The sequence below is a fragment of the Thunnus albacares genome, chromosome 14 (assembly GCF_914725855.1).
Source record: "Thunnus albacares chromosome 14, fThuAlb1.1, whole genome shotgun sequence".
In the NCBI taxonomy this organism is placed as follows: domain Eukaryota; kingdom Metazoa; phylum Chordata; class Actinopteri; order Scombriformes; family Scombridae; genus Thunnus; species Thunnus albacares.
The window spans coordinates 7,123,009-7,134,205 of NC_058119.1; the positions used below are offsets into that span (position 1 = coordinate 7,123,009).

Consider the following 11,197-nt stretch of genomic DNA (forward strand, 5'->3'; position numbering starts at 1 on the left):
GCAGGGAGGCAGAATGTAAGGAATGCCAGAGGCGAGAAAATAAATCCATTCTATCCTTCTTTCTGTCAATCTGTGGCTCTTTTTCCCCTTGGTATCTTTCTTGTTTGCCTTTTCCCTCTTGTGCTACTTCTTTTTCCAGAGTTATTCTGATTCTCAGCCTCTCTTGAGTTAACTTGTTTAATCATTTTTGGAAAGGACTCTCAATTCTGGCACATGCACACATTCCCTGCAAGAAATCGGGCAGGATAGGACAAAATGAATTTATTTGTGTTACAATTTTCACAACACAAATCTGCATAGTGTTCTGTTGTTTGAAATAGCAAATGAATGATGTGACAAACAAAATAGTGCTTTGTTAAACACGCTAAAAGTCACAAAATGCAATATGCTCAAAGAGAGCCTGAGACTCAAGACTGTGTAGAAAAAGCAAAGGACCTCAACACTTGTTAAGTTATCTTGTATATAGTGTGGAAGTCAACATAAGAACACAAATCTATCATGTAGCATTTTACAGTAATTTAAAATCAAAGGCACAATGGCTGTGTTTTAGCTGTAACTCAATAGCACATGCATCATGAACATGCTGCTGGCATGGCAAACAAAAAAAAGAAGAACCAACACTCCATAGAAGCTAGAATAATAATATGTTTTGACAATAAAAACATAAGCAGCTCTGTCTATTGTAGCTCATTTTCATCACAATGATATATCCAGACACCATTTTGATTGCTTTCTGAGTCTTTCTCTCCTCATGGCTATAGTTTAATAATTCCCTTTCTCCTCTCGGGGCCTCATTGCAGCTCAAGGCCTGCTCTTTGCTGCAGGTTTATCCATTATGTTGAGCACATCATCCAGGATGGATGGGCCCAGATCGAGTTCGAGGGAGAGGAATGACCCCGTGATCTGGGCGAGGGAATCCTGCGATGTGCTCTTCTCTTTGGAAAACTCAAACTCAAAATCACAGATGCGGCCCTCCTCCACCCCACTGTCTCTGTCTACCCACTCTCCATTGCACTTGGAGAGCTCCTCCTTAAAGCCCAGGGTAATGTCATTGTTAAAGTGTCCATAGCCATTGCAGTTGCCATTGCCATTGAGACCTCCGCTGCCATTGCAGATCTTGGTCTTGAAGTCCTCTTTACCGCTAAAGCTGTCAAAGCTGTCGGTGCTTGTGTTGCTGTTCAGGCTTCCGTTAGCTTTGTAGATGCTGTTGCTGTGACCATTGATATAATAAGATGATGGCTTGTCAAACCGGGTTTCACTTTTGTTTATTTTGTTAGCTTTGGCAACTGCCTTAGAGGTTGGCTCATCTGTGTTTTCCAGCAGATCCAGAAGGACGTCTGGCTTTGACTGGATATCTGTGGAGATGGACAAAGGCTCACTGCTGAAGACGTCTATTGAGCGCAACAAAGCATCCATCTGCAGGATCTCTACCTCCTCAGCACTGTCAGGTTTCATGGGAGGTGTAGGCCCCACTATGTCCCCCAAGGGCTCCGGGGGCATGGAGAACACGGTGGAGGAGATCAAGGGAAGTGTAAGCGCCTGGCAGCCACCAATGGTCGGAAGGGAGATGGCATTCTTGAGAACAGGAGAGGGGGTCTCAGCAAAGGAAGCATCACCAGTGCTGTTTGCTCGCAGAAACTCACTTTGGATGCCATACTGAGGGTGGACGTCTGCCTTCCCTGGTAGGAGTTCATACTTCCCCTGGAGGAAGGACATGTCTCCAAAGGCATCTCTCTCCCCACCCCTGCCAATGTGAATGGTGTGGCGAAAATCCCCAAGCGGTGGACTGATCATGTCTGGGGACAAAATATCTCTCAGGCGACATTTTTTCCCCTTCTTATTATTAGTGGGTTTCAGGTATATGGGTGCTTTTGCTGGCATGGCTGTAACTGTGGAAGAGAACTCAGATATACAGGACAGAACAGTCGGAAGTGCTCTTTAAGTTCTGGACGTTACAGTTCCCCAGGGGAGAGGCTCGAGTTACATTCTCAGCAATACACCGGTCAGGCAGGACTCCAAAAATAATTTCAGCAATTGTGGCATCGATCAGGAAATGGGATTCCAAGCACGGCTGGTGATGTCTGCCAGTGTAGAAAGGTCACTTCCACTTTCCTGAAATAGGAGACAAATAGAGAATAAGTCATCATTTCTTGTAAAACATGATCACAACACTGACAAATGTCCTGAAAGTTCCTCTGATGAGTGCTGCTGATACAAACCTCCTGTCCTGCTATAGAGAAAAATAAATCTGGCCACCAACACAAGTCCCAGAAATAAACTCTGGATCCTGCGAGGAAAAAAAAAAGAAATCCTCATCCATTTCTTGCATCTGGCGAGTTTAAAAGCCAGAGCAGAGGTGGATGAGGCCCGGGTCTAAGGCTTTTTGCTGCTCTATTCACATTTCCACACATGAGCCTCCTTTGGCCTCCACAACTCTGGATGTGCTAATGTGGAACAGCTGGACCGCAGATTGGGAGAAGGGAAGCAAAGGGGGACTTTAGTGGGATCAGAGCAGGGCAGCCTGTTTTAGGAGCGAGCTACTGCTCAGACACGCACAGAGATAGACAGAGATGGACCAGAGGGGAGAAAGAGGGGAGGAAAGGGGTTTAAGGGGTTTAGCGGGATTGTGTGAGAGAGATAGAGCGAGGGATTACAGAGCAAGTGGATCTTAAGAAAGAAGGTGATGCAGAGTGTGAATTGATTTGGCTTTGATTGGCAGAGGATCGGCTTCAGGTTGAATAAGGGCTGAGATACCAACTGGATTGCTCAATACATTGGGATGGGGTTACATTATTAAGCAGTATTGGATTTGATAAAAGGTGCCTAATTGTATGTTGCCTCCTCAGAGCTTTTCCATTACAAACCCAACAGAAAATGTCACCGCATTGGCAGCCAGCTTAGTGTAGGATGAACTCTGTAAAAAGAGGAGAGATAGGTTTGACCGACATAGCAACCAAGGAGAAAGGGAAAAACACTCCGTGGAGGAAGGGAGTTGACAGTATGTGTGTGTGTGTGATGGGGGGGTGGGAGAGAGCACAAGTGAAGAGAGAGCTTGCCCATTTATAGACATATTTACTTATGAGAGGTCTGTCAGCAGTGACCGTCTGACAGAGTGCACTGCTGCAAAAAAGTGCCTGGGCGGTCAAGTCGCCCCCCCCCTCAAAAAAAAGGTTTCACTGAGAAAACATCCACATTCCTGCTGCAACCGACCCCATAGAGACACACTGCATCAGCCTTATCAGAGACACTTTAAGTAGGCTATGTTTATTCAGCAGGCACATTAGTGTGGAGCCAGAGAGACAGACACTTGCTGCGTATTTGAATCCAAATAGCAGCCTGGAATCCACTTCACTGACATCCATTTTCGACATCATTTTCACCATCAGTATCAGCCTTATAAGAGCAAAAACGTCGATAAACTGTGGATATGAAATACAGGGTGAAATCTTCTAATTTGGGGGGTGCCATTACGACACAAATAAACCTGTCACCCAGCGAGCACTATGGAGCTATATATAGACATGACAAACACCGAGGGATGCAGAACATGTGTGAGTGTGGTGAATGGCAACATAGCTCTCCGAGGGCGCTTGTGTATTCAAGTGTTTGTGCGAGGTGCCTGACTGCGCTCGTGAGAGATAGCAGTTTTGAATGCACGCCATGTGTGTGAAGGAGAGCATGTTTGTTTGTTAATAGTGATGGAGAGAAAGGGAAGGGGGAGGGCAAAGAGTACTGCTGCAGTGTTTGATGAAGGGAGGGGGGGCACAGCAATATCCTTCACTTATTTAGCTCAAGCTTTCCTCTTATTTTTTTTTTCTTCCATTTCTCATTCTCCCACTTGGTTTTTTTTTTTTTAGCATCTCTCCCTTTTGCCGCTCCTCAATCCTTTCTGACCTTGACAGCTGATGCTCACTGCAGTGGGAAATTGGGCTTGGATAGGAAGTGAAACAAATGCACCACCAAGCCAAAAGCTGCTTCCTGTGGGTGCATGCTTCTATATCTGTGTCAACTTCTGCAGCGCTTTTCCAAGAATAGAAAGTCATTGCTATCTGGAACACTTGCTATCAAACTTACAGTACCTATTGATTATCGGTCTGCCTTGATGAAATTATAACAACTGCCTGGCCTGTGTGGACCCTCTGGTCTCCAGTGGCATGAAAAACACACAGGCCATGCATTATAATAGGTGATAATGCTGGTTGAGATCAATAGTATAGATGGAACTCATAGGAAATCCTCTAGCAGAAGAGCAACTCTTGCAACTCACACAGGGGGATATCTGCTGTATATCCTTCCCAAGGTCAACACTTGTGGCCCGTGAGAAGTCAGCTGGTGCGCTGAAAGCCTGACAGTCTGACCTTCATGTCAGCCATCCTGCTGGTAGACCAGTTTGGCTCCTATGGCAAACATGAGAAGAATTCCAGAGGCCACCAGCAAAGTATGAGGAAAACAATATGCTCATATCGGTCGTGGCTGCCGGAGATCCACTGCATAACCAACATGTGGGTTAATTTAATGAGTAAATTAGTATTGACTGAAGTATACACCGACAATCTGAAGAGTCATAGCAATTTTAGTTGACCTTGTGTTGGCACAAGAGGAAATGAATCAAGTACAACAAGTCAGGATATCCCAGGATGGATCCTTATGGCCTTTTGACCCAATGAATCAATTTGTGTCTCTGCAGACTGTTAATAGATGAGCAGGTGTATTCTGGTATAGCTCCCAGCCAAAGCCAGATTTGCGCCGTCCTTTTGGAACTGCTCCAAAAAGAGGTGGCGTGGCACGTGTTTACCAGTCCGAACCTGACGGCACCACCAACGCAGAATGCAGTCACAGGTTTCATTAACACCTCAAGGGAAGTGGGAATCTGATGGCACCTTACTTCAAAATTGCTTGCCTGAGCAGCCATCCAGTCATAATGGGGGCTGCGAGATAAAGCCACTGTGTCATTGGGTCAGCAACAGCTATCTGTCTGGGCATGAAGTGATCTGGAGCCACTCCAGCCTCTTTAAAAATGGAGCTTAGCCTCATCAGTTCGTGTTCGGAGGGTTACTTATTAGTGAGGGGGCAGCAGAAGGAGCGAGGTGATGAAAGTTGTGAGTGTGAGGGCAGATAAATGAGGGGTTGGTATCTGGTAATTAAACACATGGCTCGTGATTTGTCTGGGTATTTCTGGGTGCCCTAAAGTCACGTGTAAACAAGTGGGTCAATATATTCTTAGTGGCAGTGTAACCCTACTGTAGTTTAAACAAATGATGCAGCTTGATGATGCTGTACGCCAAACTGCACCAAAGCTGATGATGAATGATTGTCAGAGCGAGGCTCAAGAGAGCAGCTGTTCAAAACATGACCTGTATATAACTTCCCCATTCTTTAAAATAGAAACTATGCATCCCCTAAATATTCCCCTCGTGATGGGATTACTGTGCTGACATTTCAAATCGGAGCTGTTGAAAAATAACATGGTATTCTGCACTTCTGTTGTACTTGTGGTCAGTGTAACATCACCAGTGTGTAGGAGACAAACTTCTATTCTGCCCACTGTGGGACATAATGTAGTCTACAAGGCAACTCCAAATACTGCTCTAACATCTAACCATGGCCTTGACTTCTGTCACATCTTTGAATAGCAAAAAGACCCTCTCCTTGGGGCTGTTATAAAAAGCAAATGCACATACCACAAAGGGTAATGGTAGCCTTACAGAATAGATTGAGCTGTTTGTCACATAAAAAAAACCTCAATTATAGGCAAAGGCCTTACTTTCGAGGGGCCTGGTGGCTGTGCCGGGACTATGGCGAATAGCAGGGTGGAGTATTTGTTCTGTCTTTCTTTCTCGCTCCCCTTGTGCCACCCGCAAGCATGGCCAGCACTTGCCAGAGTTATCCTTGGCACAGATGAGCAGGAAGCCGAATCAAAGCGTATGAAACATGAAGGGAATGTCAACACATACAGGCAAAAAGAAAAAAGTCCTTTCCTCCCAGTTTACCCATAAAAACCTGCTCCAAATCTGTTCCCCTTGAGAGATAAAGGCAAAGCCAGCTCTGCGTTTCAGAGGAACATGCCTTAAGTGTGTAGCCGGACTAAAATGTCTCTCTTGGAAAGCCGGGAGTGTATCATGTTGCTCTTAACAGTTCAGCTCTTGTGTTACATGTATGAGAGCGTCTGCTGCACAAACACTATTGTACAAGCTTGACTTACCATGCATGCACGCGTTCACACGTTTCACTGTTACTTAAATTATCTCCCATTCTGCTGCAGACATTTGCTAAGACTGACGAAAAATATCAACCTAGACACTTAAAACATGGCAGCAGGTAAACTGCAGCAACATTATCCCAGCCTCTAATTCAGATTCCTGTACCAGCAGAGTGTGATATAAAACATGTTCCTGTTCTCACTCACCTCAGATATATCGATGGGGAGATCTTGATCCTTCCCCGGTGCTCTCCTGATCGCTGCAGCCCCAGGTTGATGTGTGTGTGTTCAGTGGCTGCTGTGCTGCTCCTGTGGCTTGTTGACACTGCCCTGCCTCCTGTCTCTGCCTCGGGGCTGCACTTCTGTCGACTGGGACGTCTGCCGGACAGCTGTTTTGGAATTGCTCTCCGGCTCCTCTTCCCCTCTGAAGCAAGTCAAGTCTCCTCCTACACCTCCCGCGCTCCCCCTCTTCTTCCTCTCTCTCTCTCTCTCTCTTTGCCTCTCTCTCTCTGTGTTCTCGTTCCCCTCCCCTCTCTCTCTCTCTCTCTCTCTCTCTAGCAGCACCTGTGCATGTCTGTCCTCTCTCCTACCCAGGGCTCAGATTTTTTAAGCAGCTCTGTGGTGTTTGAGGATTCTCCGTGCTTCCTGTGCCTTGTTGGAACTGCAGTGATGACTGAGCACAAGCTCTGGTCTCGCAACAAATCCGCTCTGTGTGGAGAAAAGCAAATGCCTCGTGGGATGTCTGGCTTTCTCTCCTCTCTAAAACAGTCCTTCATATTCACAGGAAGTGTGTGTGTGTGTGTGTGCGTGTGTGTGTGTGTGCGTGTGTGTGTGTTCACTCACTGTGCCTCACCCTGTCTGACTTTGTGACTGCCCACATCTGATAAGAGCTATTCTGTAAATTCAGCCAGCAGCCGGCAGACACTTGACTGGACTCTCTCCGTCTCTGTCTCTTTTGAGCCTCTTATCCTTATCTGTCTATCACACACACACATACTCTAACAGCCATTATTTTCCCGAACTACATCTCTCACTCTCTGTAAAATCCCCTTATATTCTAATGTTACTCATCATGTGCACAGTCCTTTATTTTTGAAAGCTGCAGAAGGCTGAGGCGACACTACGTGAATGAACTAATTACTGCAGAATACTGCAGCACTGCAGCACATGTGGAGGACATTTACAAATAGGTTAATAGATAGGTAGCTGCAGCCAAAACAGACCTCCTCACGTGGAATCTGTGATTTTAAATGCACTGACATGAGACAGTGTGTAAAGGTTCTAACCTGATGCCCTCGAGTCAAGGACAAGGACCTCGACTGTGAATCCCATTTTATTTCTGTTCTATTCTTGTATAGAAAAAAAATCTCATCACCTTGGTAACTGGTGCAGCTCAGAGGTGATGTCACACATTTCTGTGTAGTTTCCCCCAAAGAGAATGGGGAAAGCGGGGAAGAGGTGTGTGTCTCTATGTGTACAGTGTGTTACAAAGGCAGGGGAAAGAAGATAAATGTTGGGGGATGGGTGCTTGTATTTCAATTAATGTGTGTGTGTGTGTGTGTGTGTGTGTGTGTATGTTTGCGGTTAGGAAAAGGAGTGAATGCATGTCCTCACAAGTCCAAATAGTACTTTGACAATAATCCTGCCTTGTCCAACCTACGAAGCAGCAGATCCTTCTGCAAACACCACAAATTCCCACTCCTCCTCCCTGGTAAATTTGGCCTGGTTAGCTCATTCTCCTTAATCTGCTTTCTCCCTACTGCTATATTTCATGTGAAGGATGCACAACTGTAATAACTAGCTATATATAACGATTTGCAAAGTCTTACACTTAAATGAATGCAGGGTTGTGTCTGTTTGTCGACAGCTTAAAGTCGCTGAGACACCCTCTATTTAGCTTACACAAGCGTTATTTAGCACCAGTTAAACAGCAGTTGTGAATGAAGCCCTTTTAGCATGGTGTTGTCGTGTCGCCCTGGGGTGATGTCATCGCGGCGTCCATGTGGCCGGCACATGATCTGTAAGTGGAACACAACACTGTCTTCTCATTTAGGAAGACCATTAAACCTTGGAAACTCCGGAGCAACTGCTCTAAAAGGATACTGTCAGTAATTCCCCTGAAAAGATAAATTGCCCTGTAGTAGAGAGATGTGAAATTTAGTCAGTGATAACTTTCACAGCACTTCCTAATAAGGCATAATGAATGTAAAGGGTTTTTAAGTTGTAGATATTTGCTTTATAAATGGTTATTCCATTTACTTATTTAAAAGGATACACATTAATCTACACATTTGTAAAGGTACCAGTGTTTGCTTGCTGGCAAATTTTCAGCAGTTCTTTGGCAAGATGTCCTTACACCAATAAGTCTTTTTCACAGCATACATTTTGACTGGTCATAGTGAGTATCATAGCGTTACTAATAACATTAATGCTGGCTCCATATGATTCAAGTGTTCCAGTAAGACATGACAGTGTGACAGTGAGCCAACTTGAACAGTACCAGGGCCCTGAAACTGTAGCAGCTAAATGGAATTAAGCCATAATTAATCATATTATTTACAAATGAGCTTTTCCTACTGTGACATGTCTAAATGTCCTCTGGGAAAAAGGCACATTAAGTTACAGGTTCAGAAATACAAACATAGGACAGCAAGATACTGAAGTGACACCAGTGACAAAATCAGTATTCTTGAGATATCGCAGAAGCCACACAGAGCTAACTATTAATTCAATAATACAATAACAACATCCACTATTCAGTATATGTAGCAATGCAAAGCAATATGAAGCAAGAAAACACACAAAACACACAAGTAGCACTGTTAATAACCGCATTTTGCACACATTAACTATGCAAAGCAGCGTTAAGCAAGGGGACATTGACAGTGTTAACAACCAAAATAATACTTATACAATGTTAATATTGTTGGAAAGTTAGTCAGTTAAGTCAATAGTGGGGAAATGAAAATTAAAGATTAAAGGGGAGGATATAGGTTGACAGGTTATGATTGTGAAAAATCTTTGTCTGAACCAAAATCCACTAATAAGTAACTTTTAACCAGTTTCATTTACTGTAGTGTAAGAACCTTTTATTGAGGACTAGAACTATCATAATTATTGTGTATTTGTAACTGCAGATCTATCATAAAGCAAGGAACTCAACCATTCTTGTTGACTTACTCGCTTTCTAATAAGCCATCAAACCTATAGTTTTATACTGTATGTTAGTAAGTCATAATAAAAACTCACTTTTTAATAAACCATAAAGTCAGCAGGTGTAAATTTTAATAAGAAAGGAGCTGGCTAAAAAGCCAATTTATGGTGGATAAGGATATAAACCAGCCAAAGGGATTTGTCTCACTCTGGCAAACCAAACTTCATTAATCATTAATAAATCACTTTCTGACCATTAATAAAGCCAGTAGGTTCAACTAATATATGCTTTACAAATGATGCCTTATTATGAGTTTCCAAAATGTCACAACCACCCACAGTTAGATATTTATTAGCCCAGACCGTTTTTCAGTTTCCTTGGTGAGCCCACTTGTACAGTGTTTTGGAGAATTTTGCTCTTGAATACCTTCAGTTATACTTTCACCAAACCCGAGGCAGCAGCATAAGCTTGTACTGTATGCTGTATTCTGTTGAATACTCAGTGTCTGCCAGGAATATGGTTGTCAACCTATTTTTGTTTTTCCATCACAAGTTGTGTTTTGGTTTGTGTTATTAGAGGAATTAGACTTATATTTTATTCCAGTTCAAGGCTAATTTGCCTTGGTCTGCTTTGCCCCTTACACAAAAGGGCTCTCTGTTAACTGAGGTTTGTCTACAGTTTGAGGTGTCCTGTCTAAAGTGTTCCACTGAGGTCACTTTTCTCCAACTGACGCACCACACATTGATCTCAGGACAGGTCAACAAGCCTTTCGGGAATCAACTGAGGAAAACAGGAGTTAAGAAGCATACTCAGCACTTGACATACAATATGTTCCTCTTTGTTGCTTGTTGTAGCTCTTGAGGTGCAACCTGCTTCTATAGTATGTGTGGCTGATGACTTTCTTCTGTCTCACTCGGTTGATACATCAGCCGACTCCACCCTTCCTCCTCCAGCCGCTACAACACATGTGTTCACACCCATTATGGAGTAAACTACATCATTATCACTTGGTGTCTGAGGGAGGCCAAGTGGGTGAGGTGAGAAATACCAAACACTTACATAAAGCACCAGTTTGGGGAGTGGGAGTGAATATCTTTTATAAAAAGGCTGCTGCTGTTTGCTTTTCAGTGCAATTATTTGAAATTGGTGATAGTGTAATGGAAGTTTGCCCAGTCTTTATGTACTTTATGTAATCCATCTATCACGTGACTGACACAGACAACATGGAGAGAGAGGATATGGAAAAATATATTGTGGGCGCTTAAATAATTGCAGCCATTACTGTAGCCGCCATTTACGGGGCCAAGTGTGGACACAGAGTAATGTCATCTTGTAAATGTTCATGTTTATGAATAAATCTGAGAAGGGCATTGAAATGGTTAGTTTCCAGAGGGAACAACTTTAAAATAATAAAGATATATGTAGCAATAACAACAAAATTCCTCCCCACTAGTCCCTGGAGGGGGTTTCATGGCATTTGTCAACATGTTCTGCACGCATATTCAATATATATTGTAAACAGTTGGAGACCTGACGCCACATGTTGACAGGCTTGTCTATAACTGCTCCATTTACATTCTTATCAAAGCTTTTCTCTCAGGGTTGCACTATTTCACTTGTGCACATTTATTTTCCTCCTGACAGTAAACATTTCACAATGTTCTCAGCCCTGCATGCAGCACACAGGGAGGGACCCGACACTGAGGGCACTGGCCAATGTTCTGAGTGCAGGAGATGTGTAGCCGAACGGAGAGGAGGAGGGGATTGTGGGTAGTCTAAACACTGTCTTGCTCTGTGGCCGTATCCCAAAATGTTTTTTTGTGTGCGTGCGCGGGCGATACACC

General features: G+C 43.8%; 1 protein-coding gene across 1 annotated transcript; it reads right to left on the minus strand.

Annotated features, from left to right (window-relative positions):
• Positions 1 to 246: 246 nt before the first annotated feature.
• Positions 247 to 6,672, minus strand: cdc42ep3 (CDC42 effector protein (Rho GTPase binding) 3). The gene is made up of 2 exons (XM_044373611.1): positions 6,407 to 6,672; positions 247 to 2,112 (listed from the first exon to the last, which is right to left on the minus strand). The coding sequence occupies exon 2, from the start codon at positions 1,879 to 1,881 to the stop codon at positions 802 to 804; it is 1,080 nt and encodes a 359-aa protein (XP_044229546.1). The 5' UTR covers positions 1,882 to 2,112; positions 6,407 to 6,672; the 3' UTR covers positions 247 to 801.
• Between the last annotated feature and the right edge of the window lie 4,525 nt (positions 6,673 to 11,197).